General features: G+C 45.1%; 1 protein-coding gene across 4 annotated transcripts in view; it reads right to left on the bottom strand.

Annotated features, from left to right (window-relative positions):
* The window catches only part of ankrd6b (ankyrin repeat domain 6b), a 334,311-nt gene that overhangs the window by 61,091 nt on the left and 245,976 nt on the right, over positions 1-27,244 (bottom strand). For all 4 annotated transcript variants that reach the window (XM_072499767.1, XM_072499764.1, XM_072499765.1 and 1 more), the window contains 7 exons: positions 14,179-14,277; positions 10,920-11,018; positions 8,240-8,338; positions 8,018-8,116; positions 5,735-5,833; positions 4,203-4,280; positions 3,736-3,840 (listed from right to left, as the gene is read on the bottom strand). In XM_072499767.1, coding sequence (XP_072355868.1) covers positions 3,736-3,840; positions 4,203-4,280; positions 5,735-5,833; positions 8,018-8,116; positions 8,240-8,338; positions 10,920-11,018; positions 14,179-14,277 — 678 coding nt within the window. The remainder of the gene's footprint in view (positions 1-3,735; positions 3,841-4,202; positions 4,281-5,734; positions 5,834-8,017; positions 8,117-8,239; positions 8,339-10,919; positions 11,019-14,178; positions 14,278-27,244) is intronic.

A 27,244-nucleotide genomic window follows, 5' to 3' on the forward strand; every position in this document is an offset into this window, starting at 1 on the left:
AAACTTTACCCACACAAGTAAATTATTTAAAGACATCTGGCACCTTCTTAACAATTACTTCTTGAACAGGCTGTACAATTGTTTGCACCTCCTTCGCTTCCCTTGGGCTTTCCTTTACCACTCTAACAAACCCCACTGTCTTATCCTGTTTTACCACATCAGCCTCTCCAGTGCTTTTCTTCAACCACCAACACTGTGACTTTACATGCCCTAGTTTATTACAGTGAAAACATCTGAAACTTTTCATTTCTTTTCCACCCTCCTGGATTTCTTTTTTAATCTGAGGTACACTCTCTTTATTGTCTCCCATCAGATCACCATTACCACTTGAGTATTTCTCATGTCCCCAGTTTCTATCCCTCACCGGCTGAAACTGATGTCGGAAACCAATCTTTGATTTATGAACTAATTCATAATCATCTGCCATTTCCGCTGCTAATCTCGCAGTTTTAACCCTCTGTACTTCCACATGAGATCTCACTACATCAGGAATTGAATTTTTAAACTCCTCCAAAAGTATAATTTCTCGGAGAGCTTCATACGTTTGGTCTATGTTCAAAGCCCTTATCCACCTATCAAAATTACTCTGTTTGAGCTTTTCAAACTCCATGTATGTTTGACCAAATTCTTTCCTTAAATGTCTAAACCTTTGTAAGTTTCAGGCACTAGCGCATATGCTCTTAAGATGGATTTCTTCACCTCCTCATACGTTCCAGATACCTCCTCCGGTAGTGATGCAAACACTTCACTCGCTCTACCTACCAGCTTTGTTTGAATCAGCAACACCCACATGTCCTGTGGCCATTTCATTTGTTTAGCTACCTTGTCAAATGAAATGAAAAAAGCTTCCACTTCTTTCTTATCAAACCTTGGCAATGCTTGGATATATTTAAATAGATTCCCACCAAGCCTTCGACTATGACGCTCTTTCTCACTATCCTCATCACTATCATCCAATTGTACGTTTCCCTTTATGTCTGCCAATTTTAACTGATTGTCATGTTTCATGGCCATTTTCTGAAGTTCAAACTCCCTCTCTCTTTATCTTTTTCCCTGATCTGTATCTCCCTTTCTTTTTCTTTTGCGAGGGCTATTCTTTCTTTTCGCCCCTTTTCTTTTTCCTCTCTCTCTCTTTCTCTTTCTTTTCCCTCTCTCTCTTTCTCTTTCTGTTTCTTTTTCCTCTCTCACACTCTCGTATTCAAGCCTCTTTAATTCTTTCTCATGTTCCATTTGTTTAATTTGCTACTGAATTTTTGTCATTTCCAATGAGTCAAACTCTATCTCAGGCAACTTTAAATGCTTAACGACCGCCATAATTACCTCATCTTTTCGCATTTTGTCAGGTAATGTTAACTGCAATGTTCTTGCCAAATCCAACAGTCTGCTTTTCGTTTCTGTTTGTAAGGTACTACGTGTGACATTCTCCACCCCCAAAAACTTCTGAGCCTCTGAAAGAGCCATTGTTCACAACACTCTCCCCACTTAAACTAAAATACGACACCGGAAAAGCAACAATCCTTCACTGTCTTTAAGTTCACAAAAGCCAATCCAATCGATAGACCTTTATCCTCCTCGAGCCCCCAATTGTTATGGGCGAGGCGTTTTCAGAACCCCAAAATGTATCATGGAGTTCAACCAACCTCGTCCTTTAATGTATTTGTTGCTTTTCCTAGCACACGGCTTGTTCCCTAGGTGTGGGATTACAATTATGGACACATGGGTTTTTAAACACAAAACACTGTTCATTCCATGAACTCAACTTAACATCTTAAATAAACATTGGATCTCTTAACACCCCTTACTTCAAAGATAACTCAGAAAATATTGCAACAGTAAATAATTCCTCAAAATGTTCCTTAAAGACTTAACACCTTTAAACAGAATCGCATCAGGTTAAAGGCTTTACTATTATGAGTTTAAATCACCCAAATGATCCAGAGATAGTCTTTCATGGCAGAGATCCAGCTCACTGCAAACACAGACACTCACAAGCTCTTTTCAAACTGCAAAACTAAACTGCAAAATGGCTGGCCTGACCTCAGCTCCACCCACTCTGACATCACTGTTTTCTTAAAGGTACATTGCTTAAACATCCATGTCTTAAAGGTACTCTCACATGGCACTTGACATTGGTCAAACAAGTCAGACAAGCAAGCTGGGTGGCTGTGGAGAAAAATCTGGTGGCAAGCAGATAGAGCTGGATGTTGTGAGCATGCAAATGAAATTTGAGTCCTTGCTGACCAAGGATGGAACTTTAAAGCACACCTGAGGTGGATATATGGAGGCAGGAGCAGAAGCTACTGCAGGAGATACACTAGGAGAGTCAGGGGTGAAACTAGTGAAGTAGACATAGAACTGATTATTATTATTAAAATAAACAAATTACCTCACACAACGGCTACAAAAGCGCAGAACATTAATGTTGATGAACGGAATGGACTGCAGTGCTTTTAAATTCAATATGATTTTTTTGCCCAAGTATTTACAGATGCCGCAATGTATGATGTGGTAATTTCATATAATTATTTTCTGATGATGAAATAATCCACACATTGGGGATCAATTATGCAGTCAAGATTTAACTTCTATTCCAACCTGACTACAATTTACGAAGTTCCTTCCAATGCATCCAGAAGAGAATGGAATCAGAATGGGGGTATTTCACCCATATATCCCAAGGTATAAATCTGTCTTTGTTGCGGGACCACAACAGCTCAGTCTCATTATCCCAAATCCTCGATGAGAAAATTTTCTCAACAATAACCTCGGAGTTCCAAACTTGAAACAGGTCCAGCAATAATGCTATGCCATAGTGAATTACAATGATTAGCACAACCATGTACAACAGCTTTTCAAATACACGTTTGAGAGGAACACATTGGTTTGAATACAGGGAACCGCCCTGTCAAAATTCAATAGCTCTTCAATTTTAATTAAGATCAAAGTCAAACTTAAGGTCTCCTCAATTACTGTATTTCGATATTTCAGATTAAAACTTAAAAAAAAAAAAAATTTAGAGTACCCAATTCATTTTTTCCAATTAAGGGGTAATTTAGAGTGGTCAATCCACCCACCCTGCACATCTTTGGGTTGTGGGGGCAAAACCCACGCAAACATGGGGAGAATGTGCAAACTCCGCACGGACAGTGACCCAGAGCCGGGATCGAATCTAGGACCTCGGCGCCGTGAGGCAGCAGTGCTAACCACTGCGCCACCATGCTGCCCATTTCAGATTAAAACTTTAATTGATCTTGCTGATCTTGCACTCCAGAGCCAGATTTCAGTGATCAATGTTCAGCACGACTGTCTGCTTACTATCATCACTGAATTGGTAAGTATTTTTCCTCTCAGCCCCCTCCCTAATTTTATCCTGCTCTTCTAAAGGTATTGGCTTAAGTTCCACTAAACCATCCGCCAAAATTGCCACTCCTCATGCACGTCTGTCTGTGAGCTCCAGGAGGCTAATTCCAGTGGCAACATCACAAATCCTACACTAACTTCAGCTTTCCGAAAAGGGTCACAAGATAGTGATAGGCCAGGAACACTAGCTAATTTTCCCCTTGCCAGCTGAGGCAGATCATGCACACCACACCCTCCACGGCTATCCCAGTTTAGATCAGCTAACTCGGAATAGATGGGAACAGAAACATTTTAATCAAAATACTTCTCAAATAGCCACATCCACAAGCGCCTTTTTTTGTCAGATTAATAATTTAAGAGATGAGATTCATTTACCTTACTCTGGATCAATTCATCACGAGGTACAGATTGGGCTCTTCGTTCTTCCTTGAGTTTTTCCCGCTTCTTCCTCAAACTTCTCCCACGACAGAAACTGAGAACCTGGCACCATTTAAAAAAATGTTCATCAAATGGCATCAACACAAAGTTAAAATCCTAACAATGGTTTATCTCATATCAATTTTTAACACACCTACTGTCCCACCAATACAGTTGTGATCTAACAATTACAAAGAGCAAATTGACATTTATGTATTCCATATTTGATGAAGTGCTTTATAAGCAATGAATTACTTCAAAGTGGACTCTAATCCACTCTTAATCTGCTTGAAGGAACGTTCAACATGAATACTCCCTAGGTTCAAACTATAACTAAGCAAAGTGGCAGAATATTTATCCATCTCCACTATTCAACCTCGGCTTCCATAATGATCACGGCTCTTGACACTAACACGAGCCCTTACCTGTGGTGCCTTGGTGAGAAGAAGGGCCACTTCTGGGCTATTATTCTCTCTAGCTGCTTCCAGAGGGTTCAGACCTGCCTACAGGATGAATCAAGCAGTAAATAGTTTCTGGATATAATCAAGGTTGGAGTATTCAAACTGACTGCTATTCATCTCTCTAACACAACACATTAATGGAACAATGAGGATTATTATGATTAGAATCAACTATGCCTTGTATTTTCTGCCAGACTAGGCAAAAATGTATAAAATGTCGTCAAGTGATTTAGCTAAATTGAAGTCCTTTATCATGTTGTAAAATAAGCATTCACTAGGGCAATTAGTACGTTTGTTGTGCTAACTAACATTTAACTGACCCCTCAATTCTTACTTTTATCATGTATAGCACATGCAGTAACGCAGCTGATAAAATAACCAAAGGTATCTTGTCTTGAATGACACGATTAGAGACAGACGAGTGTGTTTTAAGAAGTGAAGGCTGTTAACAGAAAGCGACTTAAATCTAAAGAAGGCTGTAGAAGTTGAAATCTCTATTGAATTGGCAGCCCAACAATTAGGTTTGTGCATTCGAATCCATAACATGTTGGCTGAGACCTGAACACAGACACAGGTTCGAAATTATCACCGATGTGCAAGAACTGGTCACGCAGCAGCAGACTGCTGGTGCAAAGATGCAAAATGCAGGAATTCTGGTTAAAAGGGGCACAATGAATGTGCGTGTTTGGGAAAGAAACAACTAGTTCCAAATAAGAACTAGAAAAAACAAGAATCAAGAATACCAAATGGAAAACTGAATCGAGAGAAAAGTCTCCACGTGATACAAAAAGGGTGTGAGAAAGGACCGATTCATCGTTCGATGATGAACTGTTGTTGAACATACTGGCCTTTGGGGGCGCAACAAACCATTACCAGGTCTCTTTTCCGGGGGGTCTGTGGGGGGGTCTCTTTAATTAGGGAGCATCTGGGGGGGGGTCTCTTTGTTTGGGTGGTCTCTTTATTTCGGGATGCTGTGGGGGTCTCTTTAGTTAGGGGTTCTGTGGGGGGGGGTCTCTTTGTTTAAGTGGTCTATTTGGGAAGGGCAGTGTCTAGTAGGGATGGGTTGGGCAGGTTTTGCATTCTGGGAGTGGGAGGGTGGCCCTCAGATGGACTTTGGGAGCAACCCACTAAGGAGTTAATCCCTTGGCCCACCGAGGTCCACCGTGCCAGGTACATGTTTGTTCTTATCTGTAGTGGCTCTCGCCCACATGATTCTTGGACCAGAGGACCAGAGAACCACGCAGACCCAGAGGGTATGGTGCACAATCTGCTGCCGTGGGGTGTGAACCCCAATCCTGCCACCAGTGGAGAGCCAGAGCATCCAAAATGAGTCGGCGCCCAGTGCCGATCCCGTTTTCTTCACTAACACACCTCACTGGGAAGTCCGCTACCAGCGGCGTGAGGCGGAGAATCCAGCCTCACGGCTATTTTCCTCACTGCCAATATACACATAAAACTGAAAGAACTTCACTAATAATAACATAAAGCCTACTTACATTATTGACAATATTCCCATCTGCACCAGCTTCCAATAACAGTCTAGCTATTTTCTTGTGGTTGAGAGCCGCAGCGATATGGAGTGGAGAATCTCCGGCCTGTGAGGAGAAATCAGGTCAGAAAAGCATATGGAGCGTTATAACATTGTCCATCAGTTATGAGACTGAATTGATAAAGGTACCATTCTAAGGACAGAATTCTCCTATGTCCCCATAAGTGGGTCCAATGGTGAGCGAGGATGAGGATGAAATCCAAAAATTTGTTTCACAATGTGAATTTCCAGCGGTATCTTCCACTGGTGTGAACAGTAGTGAACTCGCCAACATTGAGGGCATTTAAAAGTTTATTGGATAAACATATGGATGATAATGGCATAGTGTAGGTTAGATGGCTTTTGTTTCGGTGCAACATCGTGGGCCGAAGGGCCTGTACTGCGCTGTATTGTTCTATGTTCTATGTTCTATGGTGCCAATCATGGTGGATCAGGAAACAAACTGAAGACTGGTATAAAACTGATTTGCACCCTGCTAATGGGATGTAGAAGAAGACCTGACTGGAATCTTCCCGCCACCATTCTCTGCGACGCCAGCACCCAGAACACATCTGAATAGTGCCAGGGGCTGCCACCAGAGTTCAGGAAAGAGGCAGCCAGCGACCCTGTCCCTGGAACATCTCAGCAACAGGTGGGGGGAACATCTGCAGGTGGATCTTCCAGCTTCAGTGTCATTGAGGAAGTCCATTGTCCGGCCTCAAGAATGTTCCTGGAGATCCACCTTCTTTCCCAGGAGGTCAATCTTCTTTCTTCAATCGTGTGCCTGTGTGTTTGGGTTTTCTCAAAATGGCAGCCAGATATGATGGCGGGACTTGTGCCATCATGCAGACCCTCCCCAGAATATGGCTTTAAACCTTAAGACCATAAGACATAGGAGCAGAATTAGGCCACTCGGCCCATCAAGTCTGTTCGGCCATTCAATCATGATGTTTTTCTCATCCCCATTCTCCTGCCTTCTCCTCTTAACCTCTGATCCCCTTATTAATCAAGTACCTATCTATCGCTGTCTTGACACTCAGTGATTTGGTCTCCACAGCCTTCTGCGGCAAAGAGTTCCACAGATTCACCACCCTCTGGCTGAAGAAATTCCTCCACAACTCTGTTCTAAATCCCCAGGTGCATAATTAATAACCTTGTGTTCGGAAGGTATGGCATGTTTTCCTGCCAGCTTCTGTGGCAAGAAACACCCCACTGTCCCAGCCCCACTGCAGGACTTAGTCCCAGATGGGTGAATTCCACCCTAGGAATCGAATGATTAGCATAGGGTGGTGTTTGAGAAATTCTAAATAAATTTCAGGTCAGTGTAGATTTGACAACTGACGAGGAAAGCAGCAAGGGAATGAAACCAGTCAGGAGATTAACTGCAGTACTTTGTAAATAGCAGATATGGAATGGAGGTCAGAGAAATTCAGCAAGTAGTACCAGTGCAACTTTATTTTATCTAACATACTACAGAAATATACATTTAAGGGGTGATTTCATGATAAAACAATTTCAGAGGGAAGTTGTACAGCAGCCTCGGAAATGCCTTCGTGACTAGAAAATGCCATACTGCTGCCTGAAATATCCCAGGTTACACTCTTGGTTACAAATGCTAGATTTTACTGGCAGTGCTAGATTGCTGAGCACTCAAATTAATTATTACAGGACAATATAAAAGTATGAGGTCAGGAATCTTGTTGCTTTGAAGGTGAAATTTTTATCATTTTTTCAAATGCATCACATATTTCCCATCCCCTTTCCATATATAACACATTAACATAGATCTTCTGGCTTGAATTATTTTAATACCAGTGTCAAACTATTTAAGATATATGACATATTTCTACAGGACAGCTTGTGACTGCTGCTGAAGCCAGGCCTAGCAGTGAGGTCCTTTAGGTCTGCCGAGAGCGCGCTGGCCTCAAGTTTGCCACCTAGAGGCCGTTTCCAGGCAACTATTTGTTTCCTGACCCCGCACAAGGACCTGGTGGCTGATTGAAAAATTCTTCCAACAGTAGGCCTCATGGCCTTTAACGAGTTGAATTGGCAACCCGGCTTGCTGCCCTCCACGCCCACTCCACAATCCCACCTCCCAAGAAAATAGCCCAGGGCTGGGATGGAACCAGGGCACACCGACTGGCAATGCTAAATTCCACATCTGCCTGATTCTGTGTCTATCCTTGTTGGGGTGGCTAAATATCCTCCCCCCACAGTATAGAGTATAGAGGACAACCTTCCATGCACTGACCTGGTTCTTCTCACTGACAGAAGAGAACGCACTCAGGAGGATTCTAATAATAGTTACATGGTTGTAACGAGTAGCAATGTGCAAACATGTGTCACCCATCTGCAAAACAGAAACATTCCAACTCCAAGTCATGCCGAATACAAAACATTGAAGACAAGCATTTTTTTTGTTTGAAAAAATTATTCTGAATATCAAAAATATAAAATATAGATCCTCACTTACACTGTTCTTAATGTCAGGTCTGGACCCTCCTAGCAATAGTACACGAGAACTCTGGGAATGGCCATTCTGACAGGCCAAGTGGAGCGCTATGTTTCCTGCCTTAAGGGAGACACAAGCAGCAGGACTGATAAATTACTATTTTGTGAGAAGAAGATTGTCAGTTTGTTTAATCTTGAAAGGCTTTCATACTAAAACCCTATGTATCAATTTCAGCCATACAATCATTCGGTGGCACTTCACTGCTGTCAGATACTTCCCCTCAAGAAGCGAGCGGAAGCCACACTGTACCCCAACCTCCTCTTACATATTCCAAGACAATCTATTAGAGATTGGGGCAGACAAGACCCCATAAACATGTCAATTCATTTTCCCGACTGGCTATAGGGGTTAGTGGTTAGTTCATGCGGAGAAAAGGAAGAAGAAATAAGTTTCTGTTCTCCACTGCAATGATTTTAAAATATATCAACAACGTTAAAATGTTGATTTCAGAAAACAAAGGGATCACATTGACTTAACAGCAGAAAATAGAACTGTATATGTTCAACAAGAGTGTTCAGAATATACAGAAACAAAGGGAAGACATGGTATTAAAATGTGCCTCCAGTCCTTGGCAGTTAATCTTTCATTATAGGGGGTACAAGAAAACTTTGCAGGACAAGTTGAGAAATCATTAAATTATATATAGATCCTTAGCTTCATTAATAGAGGCATCGAGTACAAAAGCAAAGAAGTTATGTTAAGCCGTCCTGAATCATTGGTTAGGCCCTAGCTGAAGTATTATGGCCACATTTTTGGAAGGATGTTAAGGGAGAGGGTATAAAGGACATTTATCAGGATGATGCCAGGAATGAAGGTCTTCAGTTATGTGGGGGGCCGAGAGAAGCTGTGATTATTCTCCTTTAAACAGAGAAACTTAAAAGGAGATGTTTAAGATCATGAAACATTTTGATCATGTAAAGAAGAATGGTTTCCAGTATGCGAGGAGTTGGGAACCATCACAGATTCAAGGCAATTGGCAAAAGAACCAAAGACAATATGGGGGAAAATTTTTTCGCTTGAGTTCTGATCTGGGATGCTTTGCCTGAGAAGGGAGATGGAAGAAGATTCAATGATATCTGATTATGAGTTTTTAAAAATATATTCATTCATGACATGTCAGCATCGCTGGCTAGGCCAACATTTATTGCTCATCCCTAATTGCTCCGGAGAAGGTGGAGGTGGGCTGCTTTCCTGAACTGCTTCAGTCCATGTGTTGCAGGAACACCCACAGTGCTGTTCGGAAGGGAGTTTTAGGATCTTGATCCAGCCACAGTGAAGGAATGGTGATATAGTTCCAAGTCAGGATGGTATGTGGCTTGGAGGGGAACTTCAAGTGGTGGTGTTCCCATTGACTCCAGTTTTGCTTGGGCTCCTAGATGCCACATTCGGTCAAATGCTACTTTATATCGAGGGCAGTCACTCTCATCTCTTGAGTTCAGCTCTTTTATCCATGTTTCAATTAAGGCTGTAATGAGGTCAGGAAATCAATGGTCCTGTTGGAACCTAACTGTGTATCAGTGGGCAGGTTATTGCTGAATAGATGCTGATTGATAGCACTGTCGACATGTTCTATAACTTTGCTGATGATTAAGAGTAGACTATTGGGGCAGTAATTGGCCAGGTTAGCCTGCCAGTCTTTTTCCAATTCGATTCACTCCATGTCATTTCAAGGAATGGCTAAAGACAGCAGTCCGGCAATAGTGAAGAATTGTACTGAAGAAAGAGCCGCACCCATAGCCAAGCTGTTCCAGTACAGCTCCAATGCTGGCACTTACCCCACAATGCGGGAAATTGCTTGTGGATTGGCCCTGATAAATTGCCCCCTGGTGTCCAAAATATTCTGGGTGAACTGGGTTACGGGGGGGGGGGTCTAGATAGGGTGTGTTCTTTCAGTGGGTCGGTGCAGACCCGATGGGCTGACTGGCCTTCTTCTGCACTGTGGGGATTCTATAATTCTATGAATGAACTTGGAGTGACTCAACACTTCATAATTCACATGTTATACATCGAACAATATGGTAAACAAAGTCATACAGATACCGCCATTAAAGTTTTTGCATGAAGAGGTTAATTTATTAGAAAAACGCTGCTTCTTAATAATTACTATTATAAAACATTAGCATTTTGCACAGTGGGGATGATTTCCTGGAAAATGTACTCGTGGTATGGAAATTTTTCTTTCAGCCCAGGTTTTTGTGCAAATGCATGAACCACATATCTCTGAAAATTAGCCCTGTTGTGAAAACATGACTGCCTCACTAAGGTCAAAATCTTTCAGCTTCTTTTGCTTCAAATGGTATATGGGAAAATGTTGCAAGAACCACAAGGCACTGCAGTTTACAAAGGTAATTCCAATCATCTGCGATGCATTGTTAAAAGGTGGAAAGGTCATGAAATTTCTTCTGTAATATGCCCTGGGGATAATGTTGGCTTTGGGCAATGATGTAAAATGGGCCCCATTGGATCTGTCACCCATTACACGCATCTCCCAATTTGCATTTCCATTGAAGTCAAGTTGCTGATCTATTACCTGATTCACACTATTGTCCAAAGTATCCGTACACAATTCATTACACAGATCAGTGGACCTTTTAATTTGGAAAAATAAAAATGTCCCAAAAATGCAATCCTTCTTTCTAACCTGATTCTTTGCATGGACGTTTGCTCCTGCCTTGACCAGTAGTTTGACAGATTGACTGAATCCATGCCAGCAGGCTTCGTGCAGAGCAGTGTTACCATCCTGAAGATGCAAATAAGTTTCAAAGAAAACGCTTTAGCATCAGCTTCACGGAGGAGACACAGATCAATTACAAAGCAACAAGCTGTAGTTTGTTGGCAAGCACATTTCACAGCCAACCCGATTCTAAAATGGTGTGAAAATTATTTGCTACTTTTTCTAAAAGAAATTAATTCTTGGGATGTGGGCATCACAGGCAAGATTGGCATTTATTGCCCACCGTTTGTTGCCCTGAGGGTTTGATGGTGAACCCCCTCCTTGACTAATTGATGTCTGTGTGACAAAGTTACTGCCACACTGGTGATAAGTATAGTGAGTTCCAAGTTTGACTCAGAGATGATGTACAGGCATTTATGCATCAGGTCTAATTGAGTTTTTAGTCAATGGTGACAACCAGGACTTGGTGATGGCAATTCCATTGAATGTCAAGAAGTGGTGGTTAGGCTCTTTGGCGATTGCCTGGCACTTGTGAGTTATGAATATTACTTTATTTGAAGAGAAACAAGGTTTGTCAATTTTGTGGAAATGTGACACTCTCATCTCAGGCACAACATGATTAGATACAAAGTGAAGCTTCCTCTTCTTATATGAAATGAAATGAAAATCGCTTATTGTCACAAGTAGGCTTCAATGAAGTTACTGTGAAAAGCCCCTAGTCGCCACATTCCGGCGCCTGTTTGGGGAGGCTGTTACGGGAATTGAACCATCCTGCTGGCCTGCCTTGGTCTGCTTTCAAAGCCAGAGATTTAGCCCTGTGCTAAACAGCCTCTATCTATCTCGGAATGGAATCATCTGCCATATCCATTTCCATATCCATATCTATTTCCCGCATTGTCTACTATCTCCATGTCCTTTCTGAGGGACACTCAATTTAGTGTCAGTTACTGGTGAATTGTGTGTTTCTTTTAAATTTAGAGTACACAATTCTTTTTTTCCAATTAAGAGGCAATTTAGCGTGGCCAATTCACCTACCCTGCATATCTTTTAGATTGTCGGGGTGAGACCCACGTAATCATGGGGAGATGGGGTAATCATGTGCAAACGTACAAACGTGCAAACATGGGGAGAATGTTCCCGTAACAGCCTCCCCGAACAGGCGCCGGAAATGTGGCGACTAGGAGCTTCTCACAGTAACTTCATTTGAAGCCTACTTGTGACAATAAGCGATTTTCATTTCATTTCAAACTCCACACAGACAGTGACCCAGGGCCTGGATCGAACCTGGGACCTCGGCGCCGTGAGGCAGCAGTGCTAACTACTGCGTCACCGTGTCACCTCCAAGGTGGATTGTGCATTATGGACACATGTTCAATATGGATTGGGATCAGACTGACCAAGCTTATATTACACAAAACCACATCAAGCTTCCAGAAAGACAGGAGACCAAGACATCTCGGACAAATTGTGCAAAGTTTGGAAGAATATAAAACAGGCTATCAATTTACTTCTGACAGTTTTACATGTCTGCCAACGCAAAATTTTGCCACAAAAGCGTCAGAAAGACTCATCCCATCAGGGGGGAGGAGGAGGAGGCTAAAGTAGGAGTCAGGGTGTATGGACCCAGAATGGATGTATAGGCTGCCGGGAGCAGAGACTGGCTAGGGGCAAGGCCCGCCTGTGTGCCTTGGCACTGGTGTTTAAATAAATTAAAATTATAAAACAAACAACATTGCTGCAGACCTCACCCCACACTCCCTGTGTCCCATTCATGCTAATCCAAGTCAACCTTTGCTCTCACCCACCCCCATAATGTCAAGAAATCGGGATAACATAAAGCATCAAGGAAATTCAGTAATTGGGGCTGTGTTCTGGTTATATCTTGCTTTTTAAAAACTATTTATAAACAGAAACTATGGCCGGGATTCTCCGCCTCGGCGGCAGGTTGGAGAATCCCCGGGGGGGGGCGTGAATCATGCCCTGCCGCCCCGGTGCCGGCTTTCCCATTCTCCGGTGCCGATTCTCAGGCGCCCGCGGGATTCCCGCCGCGGTGGTCGGGGGCCGTTGACAACCCCGGCGATTCCCTGGGTCCCGATGGGCCGAGTGGCCGCCGGGTTCCGCCGGCGTGGGTTACTCAGGTCCCGCACGGGGGGACCTGCAAGGTGAGTGTGCGGGGGCCGTCCTGGATGGAGGGGCGGGGGGGAACCGCCCTGGGGGGGGGGGGGGGGCACGGCAGTCTGGCCCGCAATCGGGACCGACCGATCGGCGGGCTGGTTCCGTGGGGGCCTACTAACCACTGTGCCACCGTGCTGTTAGGTATATTTCTAGTTGATTTTCTTGTTGTGTATTTCATTGTTTAATAAACAGTTGTTTTATTTAAAATCATCACAATGACGTTGGGGACATCATTCACTGGTTTCCACATCTTTCCTCACATTACACCAAATTGCAAAATTACAGTTGAGAGCAGTTTCCCTTCTGGGATCTGGAATACCCTGATGATTAACATGTGCTCTGAACAATACCCCCATGCTAACTGAGTGCCCCGCTACTCATCTCATTGCCCCTTACTGTGTGTGCCATCCCAGTACTAAATCATGCCAACCCATGCTCCTCACACATTTCCCTTAATCCCTCCATGCCAACTCACCCAGTATCCTTGGATAGTTCCTTGACACTTCTTGACAGTTCCTAGACAGTTATTGACACTTTTTTGGACAGCTCCTTAACATTTCCTTGACGGCTGGACTGTTCCTTGACAACTTGACAGTTCCAATGATTTTGTGCATAAGAAGTGCAGAATCATGTTTACTTTTAACAATTCTGAAGGGTGCCTTACCTCTCCCAAAGGTATCCAGGGACCCTATCCTGGTTATCCAAACACATCCACCAAGTTTGGACCTCCTCTTACCTGTTCTATTCTGCAAGTTCTCCTGTTCTTCAAAAATCCAACTTCAGAGAAGGCAGCTGGTGATTTAAATGGCCAGCTGCCTCTGCCAATCATGCAAGTGCAAACCCCAGCCCAAATCCAGTCCCACCCTAGCGAAGATGGGAAGTGTTGAGTTCAGGAACAGGACTTCGAATTTTCGGCAATTTCCGGGATAGCCTCTACGGTGGAGAGTCTCTCCATCGCAGTGAAAATCCCAGCCAAAATCCCATTACTCTATCAAGAGAAAACTATGACCATTTACATATCTTTTGTGAAGTAATGATGCGTTTTCCTCACCTTGTCCTGTCGGTCTAGAGCACACCCCTCAAGAATGAGTGCTGAGATGACTTCAGTATTACCCACAACAGCTGCCCGATACAAGGCTGTTTGATTACTCTGTAAGGAAAATAAGGAACAGTTTTTTGTAAGTAATAGCTCAGAGATAGAATATTTACCTGATATTTATGAAACTGGATAAATCCCATTGTTACGCCCAGGCTATCTAACAGAATTGTTTCCCACAATATTTAATTTTCAATTTAATGGGATAATTTGAAAGCTTGTGTGTGCTGGCTGTTTACATGAATTTTTTGGGAACACAATTGTTCCTCCAGACTCAAAGGAACCCTTCAAAATTAAACCTTAATATGTTATTATCCTGGGCTTCTTCAGGCAATGTCTCGCGGCAAGTCAGACACAGGGGGCTGGATTCTCCACCGACGGGATGCTTTGTTTTGCCAGCAGCCCAGGGGTTTCCCGACAGCGTGGGGCTGCCCCATAATGGGAAACCCCATTGACCAGCCGGCGTAACAGAGCATCCCGCCGGCGGGGTGAAACAGAAATGTGGCACGGCGGGGCGGAGAATCCGGAACAGGATGTAGCTACCACGATTGCCAGGTAAGATCATTCTGGAACCGAATTACTTCTTCAGATCTCAACATTCATATACTTACAATGCCCCAACCTGCCTGAGATAAGAAGCCCCCAAACTGCTGGAGACCCTGCATTAAAATAGGGATGGATGTGTACACGTCAGAATGCATTAAAGCCCAACCTCTATTTAATTATCCAATTCCTTAATCTTGCCGCATAGACAGGGCTAATATCAGACCTCAAGGTTTACAATTGTTTCACTTAACATACTTCAGAAGCAGTTTATTGTTAAAAGCTGAAAATTATAGCTAGCCTTAAAGTGTCAAATCACCAAGACCTAAAACTTGTCAAATGGAATGCTGTATTGTTGGATTGATACTTAAAATGATCTCCAGAGTCAGAGGGTTACAACAAACACCACACATCCATGTCAAATGACCAAGGGGAAGAAAACTCAATGTTATTGTGACTTCCTGCGAGGATTCCTTCCAAACATTTTCATGCAGTAATGAAGGAAATCGTGGGACATCTACAACTTCAGTGAGTCAGATCTTCATTCTGAAAGCGCTATGCCTTTACTTTTAAGTAAGAAGTCTTACAACACCAAATTAAAGTCCAACAATTAAAGTCGAATCACTAGTTTTCAGAGCCCTGTTCCTTCCTCAGGTGAATCAAACTTTACTTTTTAGAGTTTCCATTGTGAAAGAGCATCTTCAGTGTGTCAGTTTCCCAGCTTTAGATGAATAAAACTGCCAACCCAATCCTGAAGGCTGATGTGCAGACCTTGAGCTACAGAGCCAAACAGTATAAGCAGCAAGTATTAGATAGAGCTAAGCGATTCCACAGCGAACACATCAGATCTAAGCTCTGCATTATTGCCACATGAATTGCCAGCCGTGAATGGTGGTGGACAATTAAACAACATACTGGAGGAGGCGGCTCCACAAATATCCCCATCCTCAATGCTGGAGGGAGGAGCACAGCACATACGTGCTAAGACAAAGTTAAGGCATTTGCAACAATCTTCAGCCAGAATCGCCAAGTCGATGATACACCTCAGTCTCCTCCGGCTGAAGAAACGGCTGAAGGCACTGTATACTGCAAAGGCACTGGGCCCTGACAATATCCCAGCAATAGTACTGAAGACACATGCTCCAGAACTTGCTGCACCTCTAGCCAAGCTGTTCCAATACATCTACAACACTGGCATATGCCCGGCAATGTGGAAAATTGCCCAGGTTGTGTCGTGTGTACAAGAAACAGGACAAATCCAATACAGCCAATTACTGCCCTATCAGTCTACTTTCCATCATCAGCAAAGTGATGGAAGAGTCATCAACAGTGCAATCAAAGAACGGTACAGTGGTTAATACTGTTGCCTCATGGTGGCGAGAACCCGGGATTGCTCCGGGCCCCAGATCACGGCCTGTGTGGAGTTTGCACATTCTCCCTGTGTCTGCGTGGGTCTCACCCCCACGAACCAAATATGTGCAGGGTAGGTGGATTTGAAAAATTAATTATTTTTTAAAAAAGTGCTATCAAATGGCACTTATTCTGCAATAACATGTTCACGGATTCTCAGTTTGGGTTCCGCCAGAATCACTCAGTTCCTGACTTCATTACAACCGTGGTTCAAACATGGACAAAAGAGCTGTTTGCCAGAGGTGGGGTGAGGGAGACTGCCCTTGGCATCAAGGCATCATTTGACCGACTATGGCATCAAGGAGCCCTAGCTAAACTGGAGTCAATGAAAATCAGGGGGAAAACACTCAGCTGGTTGGAGTCATAGCACAAAGGAAGATGGTTGTGGTGGTTGGAGGTCAATCATCTCAGCTCCAGGACATCACTGCAGGAGTTGCTCAGGGTAGTGTCCTAGGCCCAACCATCTTCAGCTGCTTCATCAATGGTCTGCCTTCCATCATAAGGTCAGAAGTGGGGATTTTCACAGTTGACTGAACAATGTTCAGCACCATTCATGACTCTTCAGATAATGAAGCAGTCCATGTCCAAATGCAGCAAGACCTGGACAATTTCCAGGCTTGGGCTGGCAAGTTACATTCGCACCATACATGTTCCAGTCAATGAGGGGACCATAGCCCCCTCATAACCATAGCCCCATGACAGTCAATGACATTACCATCGCTGAATCTCCCACAATCAACATTCTATGGTTATCATTAATCAGAATCTGAACTAGACTGGCCATATTAATACAGTGACTACCAGGGCAGGGCAAAGGCTAGAAATTCTACAGCGACTCCTCCTGACCTCCCCAAAGCCTGTCCACCATATACAAGGCACAAGTCAGGAGTGTATTAGAATACTCTCCACTTGCCTGGATGAGTGAAGATCCAACAACACTCAGGACAAAGCAGCTCGCTTGATTGCTCCCCCTTCCACAAACATTCAAACCCTCCACCACGGACGAATAGTGGCAGCCGTGTCAATCATCTGCAAGATGCACTGCAGTAACTCGCCAAGGTTCCTTAGACAGCACCTTCCAAACCCACGGCCGCCACAATCCACAAAGACAAGAGCAGCAGAAACCTTGGAACTCACCACCCTGATTTGGAAATATATCGCCCTTCCTTCGCTGTAGCTGGGGCAAAATTCTGGAACTCCCTCCCTGACAGCACAGTAGGTGTACCTCCACCTCAGGGGCTGCAGCGGTTGAAGGAGGCAACTCACCACCACCTTCTGAAGGGCAACGAGGGACGGGCAATAAATGCTGGTCTAACCAGCGACGCCCACATCCCGTAAAATTAATAAATAAATAAAGGTTCTTCAAAGCACTTTAAGTGCGTATAAATCCATTTACATCATGAGGATTATATCTTCATTCACAAATTAGTCTAGTAATGTCTACTGTTCCACAAATGCACAGAAAAATATAGGGCGCAATTCAGCGGGCACGTTGGTGGGGTGATTCTCGGCGGCTTTCACCCCACTATTAACAGCACTTTGGCGTTTATTTTGGCCTCGGGGAGTTTCTTCGTACGAAGGCTGCACTTAGAGAGATTTCCTGCTGGTGAGCTGATCGCTCTGGCAGGAACAGCTGCTTGCAGACACGGAGGTCATTTTAGGCTGGGGCTTTTGAGCCCTGAACTTCCTCTCCCCTGGTTTATTGACCTCCCCTTCATCCTTCAACCTTGTTGAGGCCCCTAGGATCCCCTTCCTCAAGGTCGTACTGGTGCCCGCGTGGCACTGACACTGTGCTCAGCAGTGCTCGGGTGGCAGTGCCAGGGGGGTGCCAGGGCAATACCCTGTCCTGTCCCTGACCACCTGGAGGTCTCTAATGGCCTGCAAGACCTCCTGAGGTGCCATTATGCCTGGTCCATGTATGTGTAGACCAGTATTAAACGGCACTCTGGTGAGGTCTCGCCTGTGCAGCTGATGATTCCAGGGTGCTAGGTGAATCCAATGTCCGGGTATTTAATGAGCTGAATGGCACCGCATCGAGGAGCGTCCCCAGTTCCGCATCTCCAAATCGTGGGGCTGGCTGTGAGCTGAGTGGGGTTGGCTGTGCAAGTGCTGTTTAACAAAGAACAATACAGCACAACAGGCCCTTCGGCCCTCCAAGCCTGTGGCGGTCATGATGACAACCTTTCCCAAAACCCTCAGCCGTATCCCTCTATACCCATCCTATCCATGTGTTTGTCAAGATGCCTTTTGGAAGCCATTAATGTATCTGCTTCCACAACCTCCCCTGGCAACACGTTCCAGGCACTCCCCACCCTCGGTTTAAAAACCTGTTTTGCACATCTCCACTAAACTTTGCCCCACGGACCTTAAACCTATGCCTCCTGGTGACTGACCCCTCCACCCTGAGAAAGAGTGCCTGCCCATCCACTCTGTCCATGCCCCTCATAATCTTGTAGATCTCCATCAGGTCACCACTCAACCTCCGTCTTCCGAATGAAAACAGTCCCGAGTCTATTCAGCCTCTCCACATAGCTAACACCCTCCAGACCAGGCAACATCCTGGTAAACCTCCTCTGCACCGTCTCCAAAGTCTCCACATCTTTCTGGTAGTGTGGCGACCAGAATTGTGCACAATATCCGAAGTGTGGCCTTAGCAAGGTTCTATACATAAGACCATAAGACATAGGAGCAGAATTAGGCCACTCGGCCCATCGAATCTGCTCCGCCATTCAATCATGGCTGATATTTTCTCATCCCCATTCTCCTGCCTTCTCCCCATATTCCCTTATTAATTACATACCTATCTATCTCTGTCTTAAAGACACTCAGTGAATTGGCCTCCACAGCCTTCTGTGGCAAAGAGTTCCACAGATTCACCACCCTCTGGCTGAAGAAATTCCTCCTCATCTCTGTTTTAAAGGATTGTCCCTTTAGTCTGAGATGGTGTCCTCTGGTTCTAGTTTTTCCTACAAGTGGAAACATCCTCTCCACGTCCACACTATCCAAGCCTCGCAGTATCTTGTAAGTTTCAATAAGATCCCCTCTCATCCTTCTAAACTCCAACAAGTACAGACCCAGAGTTCTCAAACATTCCTCATACAACTGTAGCATGACTTTCCAGTTTTTATACAGCACTGTAGCCCAGTGGTTAGCACAGTTGCTTCACAGCTCCAGGGTCCCAGGTTCGATTCCCGGCTTAGGTCACTGTCTGTGCGGAGTCTGCTCGTTCTCCCCGTGTCTGCGTGGGTTTCCTCCCACAGTCCAAAGATGTGCAGGTTAGGTGGACTGATCATGCTAAATTGCCCTTAGTGTCCACAAGGGTTGGGCGGGGTTACTGAGGATAGGGTGGAGGTGTGGGCTGGGGTTTGGGGCTTGAGAGAAAGGGATGCCATTTAAAAATGGTGTCCCGATCGCTTGCTGCACTAAAGAGTTCTGGCGAGTGAGAAAACAGGGCTAATTGTGGCCTCATCAGGGACTTCCTTTCTGAGATCCCCGATGTACCCAGGTGGGCATTAGAAAGCATGGTGTTTCTTGGAGCTCTGAACACCCAGCTAATCTCGAGCCACGGGACTCTGACTCATTCAGGTAGATGGCGCCCCTTATTTCATGTCTTCAGACTCCTACAATGTTTTCTAGTTCTAGTTCCCCTCCCCACACCCTTTTATATAATCCCTACCCTCTCTTTGCATGGCCACTTGGACAGAGTCCTCAGCCGTCTACTCTGTACAAATACATCCTTAATACCCATTGTTATATTACGTGATCATAATATGTCATTACTCTTTGCTTTCCTTTCAGAATGGTCTGATGGTTAGATTTCAATGAAACTACCAATCTTCAATTTAGAGCAAATTGGATTTAATGAATAACGAATATAAATACTAATGAGTTTGTTCACTCTTACAGAACTATAACTGATGATAAAGTAAATCAGAAGAAGTATTAACTATGTTTAACTACATGTGCCAACCCTAAGCTATATCTCTCTAACATTCTGCTGTCTAGTTACTCCTGGTTCGAAGCGACGCAAGATCCTCGGAGTTCAATTTATATACCTGAATCTAGTGCTGCCATCTAGTGGTTGTCCAACACTATGATGCAGTTGTAAACCCTTCATACACCATCAGACTTACAGATCACTACACCCATGACGTCTCTATCCAGCTTTAAAAGCTTTCTCGAACCCCATTTTTTTCAACTAAAGCTTTCCCTTCTACTTTCTCCCTCCTTGGTCCATTGCCTGTTCCTCTATATAAGTATGATGCATTAAAGTTGCTTCATAAATGAAAGCTGTTGATTTTAGTTTGCCTCAGCTGTTAGTACAATTGCCTCCGTGTCAGAAGGCTGTGAGGTGAAAAAATTACTCCAGGGCTGGCACACTAGTACTGAGCAGGTGCTGGATTGTCAGAGATGTCATCCTGTAGATCCCTGTCATTGTCTGCTGTTTCAAATAGACCTCAAAACTAAAATAGGAAGGTGTGGAACTGGCATTCGAAGGAGACTTCAAAATGGACCAGAATGCCTTTCCCAATCCAATCTCTCTCAAATCCCCCAATAGTATAGAAAAAAGCTTGAAATTACGTGCATTTATTAATAAAACTAATTGTAATACATTATAGATGTTTAACTTTCGATTTCAATTATTTCGAATAAAGTTTCTAATAAAGTGAAGGAATTTACTTTACTGCAGCAATGGTACAGATCAGCACCAGAGTAATCTGAATTATAACATAATAATGTAACCAGCAGGCCGTGCATCAATCAGAAAATGCTTGGCAGATTTGCAGCACATAATTTGCCAACTTCCTGATCTTTCAATTTCTTTTTCTCCTCCTTCACCTGATCAACTGTATCCTTGATGACATCTAAAATTCCGAGCTGTGTGAATATTTATCAGCCAATCAGAAATGTAATTGGAGGCCGAATAAGCTTTTACATGATTGGTTAGCAGAGGGAAAGCATTCTGATCAGGGATTGTGTGTTATACACAACTGAACCCAATTGGTTGAAAATCATAGAGATCCCAAGTTAGGCCACTGGAGGTCATTCTTCAGCTTGATAGCTCTGAAGGAAACATTTCCCAAATGTAGCAATGTCAAATATATATTTAATCACTTCAAATGTAAGTGTACTGGCACAGGAGGTGCTGTTGTAGAGGTGCAATTAGTGGTTATATAATGGTTCTATAGTGGTTATATAGTTGAGTTACTAGACTAGTGATCCAGAAGCCTGGACTAACGCTCTGGAGTCATGAATTCAAATCCCACATGGCAGTTGGGAAACCTAAATTCTTGTGAACAAAAATTAATAAAAGAAAAATTGGAATATAAAGCTAGTACCACGAATGGTGGAAACACAACCAATTTGTCAAACCCATCTGGTTCATGAATGCCCTCGAGGGAAAGAGCTCGGTCTGTTCTATCTGATTTGATACTCCAGGCCCGCAGCAATGTGTTTGATTCTTAACTTCCCAGGTCCAGTCTAGGAAGCACAGTAAATTGTGTGGATTGGAGCTGGAACAGAGTCAAATATATGTTTGGAATTCAAAGCGGGAAAGTGGGAGGTCATCCACTTTTAATCTGAGAAAGACAAATCAGACTATTTTTTAGGGATGAAAGACAGGCAGCTCTGGAGGTGTCCATATATACACATCATGAGAGGGCAGCGAACAGGTGAACAAAAGGTGATGGAATGTTGCCTGTTTACTCAGGAGGGTGGAAGAGATGGTTGAGCTGTAAGAGCTTTGATTTGGAATCATCTGGAGCACTGTATTTAGCTTGAGTACAGAATCTGTTGGCCTTGGAATGGGATACAGCACAGATTCACCAAGAAGGTACCACAGCTTAGATTGTTTAATTAAGAGAACAGTTTGGATAAACGTGGTTTGTACTTCCCTTGAACAGAAAGATGAAGGGCGAACTAATAAAGGTGTTAAAAATAATCAAGAGTTTCAATAAGTTATGTTCAAAAAAATTATTTCCTCAAGTGGGGAAATCCAGAAGAATAGGATTCTGAAATGCTGGATAAACTCAGCTGGTCTGGCAGCATCTGCGATGAGATGAACACAGTTAATGTCTCGAGTCCTAAAGGATTCTTTTTCAGTTCTCCGCACGAAAAGTGGTTCAACCCACAGAACCACAGCTTCCATCATGTGTAGGTAGGTCCTAAATCCACCCCAGCTGGAATAGGGATCAAACCCCATGCTTTTGGCTCAAATCTGATCCACACTGTCATCCAGTCAACTGAGCCAACTACAGGTTAGCTTTTATTCCAACTTTGGGCTTTGGAGGAGTTGAGACACCTCTGCAGGATATAGTAACCGAGAGGTAATGGTTGTGGGCAACCTCGCTCTCAGGGAAGTTAAACCATGGAAAATTATGAAAATTAATCCAATAAATGATAGCTGCCATATTATTGTAAAACTCCATCTGTTCACTTTGTCGTTCAAGAAAGGCACCTTCAGAATGGAGGGAGTCAGAGCCCCCGAAACCGGGGGTATGGGTGTGTGACCTGGCTAGAAAAAATAAAGTTCGCATTGAGGGGTCTGTGGAGGGTGCAGCCACTTAAAGTGGCCAACTCCCGATTCAAAATGGCAAACGGCAAAGGCTGATGGGAAAGTCAGCCAACAAGACAAAAACGAGCAGCTGCAGGTTGGCTGTGTTTTTACCTCTGGAAAGGCCAGACAAGATCGTTACCGGCAACCATCAGCATAACAAAACACCAGCCATCTGCATACTAATGAGCAATCCCCAGGAACAATAAGCAACATTTAGACACACAAAGTAAAACCAGACTCTTCGGCACCAGCAGGAGCCCACACAAAAGGAGGTGAACGAGCACCTCAAGACCGCCCATCGATCAGGGAACCGCTCCAGCATTGGAGAAAATCGAACCAAGTGATTGGGACAAAGTCCAATCACTTGGGACCAGGTACAGGGTCCACCCAGAAAGGCGGGAAGCCTCTAGGAACTATAAGAATTGAGCCCCAAGTTCAAATTGATCTTCTCTCTTCTCCACCACTTCTCCAGCTCTTCAGTCTTCAGCAGCTGGTCGAAACTGTAAAGCCTTACTTCAACGCTCGCTACGAGATAGGCGCTCCTAGCTACCAATCTGTACCAACTTCGAATCCCGCAGGCTCAGAACCCGAACAAAAGGCCATTTGTTTCCCTGACCCGGTGGGCCAGTTCCAAGTTAAGTATAGGCCTGTTAGTTGTAGAAGTAGCTTAAACGTAGAATTTGTGCATGAGTAGTGATTACTGTGTATAATAAATGTGCTTTGATTTAAATCTTCCTAACGGGTGTATTGGACTATTGATCATTACTCGGACTTGAACCACGTGGCGGTATCATAAAGATACCTGGCGACTCAAGAGCAAAGGTAATAAAACAGAGCAATTAAACTAAGGCATAGTTAGCAACAAGGGGTTTGCCCGGAGATGGCAGCCGTTTATCGGCTTCTTCGAGAAAAGATAAGAAGTCAGTGGGGGTGAGGGTTTAGGTATTTTGTTGTGTTTGTTATTTTCAGCCCTGTTGGCTTGTTTTGATTTCTGATTATGTTTGTTGTGTGAACATATAAATGCCTCAATAAAATATTTTTCAAAAAAAAAGAAAGGCACCTACCAATACCTCATCTGGCAGATATGTTTTTCCAAACTCACACGCTGTTTGGCTTTTAGCGCCTTCGGGAGAACTAGGCATACACCGTACCAGTGTTTCACCAAGTCTTTTTTTTCCCAATTAAAGGGGCAATTTAGCGTGGTCAATTCACCTGCCCTGCACATCTTTGGGTTGTGTGGGTGAGACCCACGCAGCACAGGGAGAATGTGCAAACTCCACACGGACATTGACCCGGGGCCAGGATCGAACTCGGGTCCTCGGCGCCGTGAGGCAGCAGTGCTGACCACTGCGCCATTGGTTTCCCAAGTCTTAAAAAAGACAACAGAAAGAAATATTACTGCATGAAGTGAAAGGACACCTTTCCGGGCCAATTTCATTGACTCAGATTTTGCAGTGGTAATGACAGCAAAACTGTCAGCATTCGCAATGACTACTCCATTGAAACTGGAAGCAACTTCTGGAGTGGGATTCTCCGACCCCACGCCGGGTCGGAGAATCGCCGGGGGCTAGCGGGAATCCCGCTCCAGCCGTGTCCCGAAGTCTCCGCCACCAGAGATTCGGCGGGGGCGGGAATCACGCTGCGACGGTCGGTGGGCCCACCCCCACCGATTCTCCGGCCCGCGATGGGCCGAAGTCCCGCTGCTGGAATGCCTGTCCCGCCAGCGTGGATTAAGCCACCTTTTGAACGGCAGGACAATGCGGCGCGGGCAGGCTCCGGGGTCCTGGGGGGGGCGCGGGGCGGTCTGGCCCCGGAGGGGGGCCCTACGGTGGCCTGGCTCGCGATCGGGGCCCACCGATCCGCGGGCGGGCCTGTGCCGCGGGGGCACTCTTTTTCTTACGCCTTCGCCATGGTCTTCACTATGGCAGAGGTGGAAGAGACCCCCCTCCCCTGCGCATGCGCGGGGATGACGTCAGCAGCCGCTGACGCTCCAACGCATGTGCCGAGTCGCGTCGCCTGGCGTAGACCTTTTGGCCCCGGCTGGCGTGGCGCCATAGGCCTTTCCCGCCAGCCGGTGGAGCGCAAACCACTCCGGCGCGGGCCTAGCCCCTCAAGGTGAGGGCTTGGCCCCTAAAGGTGCGGAGACGTCCGCACTTTTGGGGCGACCTGACGCCGGAGTGGTTCCCACCACTCCATTACGCCAGAACCCCCCGCCCCACCGGGTACGGGAGAATCCCGTCCCTGGAATCTGCATTTGTGTAGAATAATGACGAAATTCACATTTGCTATCAGTTTTTCTAGGTTTCTCCAGAGGATGCACTACCACCCCCTTCCCCTGCCCGGACTACAATCAGTGGAAGTGAGCTTCCAATTTTACACTGTTCGTTTCACTATAAAAGTTCCATCTTGCTGAATGAGGTAGAACTGGAATTCTCAACAGCATACTAACTCGGTAGTTACTGACAAAGTTGTTAGCTGCAGGATATCATTTTAAAATGTTAATTCATGAATGTTTAAATGAGCTGTAATATTGACGGTACAATGGAGCTCTAATGCTTTGGATTGCAGAATCCAGACTCACGTCTACCATAAGAGAATTTCCCAGTGTCGGATATTTTGAAGGGACAGAGAGGGAATCCAGTGTCATTGAAAAGCTCATTTTGTGCTGGGGAATGTTAAATTTCTCCATGACAGCAAAATAAATTCCACATACTCTTGAAAAAAAATTGTTCACCTTTAATTTAGTTTCCATCTTAATCCAATCTTTTTGTTTAATTGTGTTGTCTGAAAATTTAAATGCAAGATGATGGATATTAAGTACTTTTTAAACTTGCTAATATGCTGTGCGTGATTGCGAGTGTTTCTTTGCCTGCTTGCTGATATCACTGCTCCTGCATACGAAGGTATCACTTGACTTGGCACCGATTTAAGCTGCCATCAGGAAATGGGAAAACCATAATTACCCTGCCCCCCTCCGGGGAGAGAATACCAGAGGTGATCGTCTCCTTAGACGCAGAAAAGGCCTTCAACAGGGTCGAATAGAAATATCTCATAGAGGTACTGGAGCGGTTCGGGCTTGGAACAGGGTTCACCTCCTGGGTAAAGCTCCTATACAACGCTCCCATGGCGAGCGTACGGACCAACAACACCAACTCCCGATACTTCCAGCTGCACCAGACAAGGATGCCCACTGTCCCCGCTGCTGTTCGCCCTAGCGATCAAACCATTAGCAATTGCGTTCAGAGCAGAGAGGCCAGAATTGAACCCGGGTCCCTGGTGCTGTGAGGCAGCAGTGCTAACCACTGTGCCATCCTAAATGGTTTGGGGAACGGCTCTTAGCATCCAAACATTTGTCAAAAAGAATGCAAAATAATTCAACAGTCTTCTTCCGAGATTCACTTCTACTCTGCAATTGCACCATTATTGTGCCACAAATAACATTGGCAGTCTCAACAGTCCCTAGTATCATCAAAAACTAACTTCCTGGGACTTCCGGTGACGGCGGGCGGGAGGCGGCCGCAAAATGGAGAGCCCCCGCTCGGGAACGGCAATGTCGGGGCTTTAAGCCCGGTCCCAGGGTCCGCGGAGGTGGCAGAAGAAGGGAGAAGGCACGGAGGAGGCACTGAGAAATCACAGGAGGAAAAAAAGAACAAAGCAAAATGTCGAGGGTGAGCAGAAAAACGGCCGAAAAAAACCCAGCTGGAGGTCCGTCGGGGAGTGGAAAGGTCACCGCGGGGTCACCAGGAAAAATGGAGGCTGGAGCACCAGGGAAGGCCGCACTGCTTACGGCTGAAGAAATAACCAAGGTGATGGCTGCGGAATTTGAAAAGCAGTTGGCGCAGATTGCGAAATGCATGGAGACGGTGAGGAAGGAGATGAGGGAGGCTTTGAGTGTGCTGGTGGAGGAGGCGGTTTCCCCGGTGAGGACGGAGGTGGCGAGCGCAGTGGCGGAGGTGCGAGAGCAAGGGGAGGCGCTGAAGGAAGTGGAGGAGACGGTATTGCAGCACGGTGATCAACTTACCTCGATGGGGAAAGAGATGCGGAAGGTGATGGATACTAACAAGGATCTGCGAGGAAAAATGGAAGACCTGGAAAACAGATCCAGGCGACAGAATTTGAGGATTGTGGGGCTGCCCGAAGGAGTTGAAGGACCAAAGCCGACTGAGTATTTTGCCGCGATGCTGGCAAAACTACTGGGGGAGGGGGGGACCCCTCCCGATTTAAACTGGATCGGGCTCATCGGTCGTGGAGGCCTGTACCAAAGGCAAGTGAGCCGCCAAGGGCAGTGACTCTGTGCTTCCGTAAGTACAGGGTGAAGGAGAAGGTCCTGAGCTGGGCCAATCAGAAGCGGGTGGTGCAGTGGGCTGGAGCTGGTATACGTGTATACCAGGACTTTACGGTGGAGCTGGCAAGGAGGCGGGCTGCCTTCAACCGGGTGAAGAGGGCACTGTACATTAGCAAGGTGCGGTGCGGCATTGTATATCCAGCGAAGCTGAGGGTGACTTACAAGCT

The sequence above is a fragment of the Scyliorhinus torazame genome, chromosome 4, assembly GCF_047496885.1.
Source record: "Scyliorhinus torazame isolate Kashiwa2021f chromosome 4, sScyTor2.1, whole genome shotgun sequence".
Lineage (NCBI taxonomy): Eukaryota > Metazoa > Chordata > Chondrichthyes > Carcharhiniformes > Scyliorhinidae > Scyliorhinus > Scyliorhinus torazame.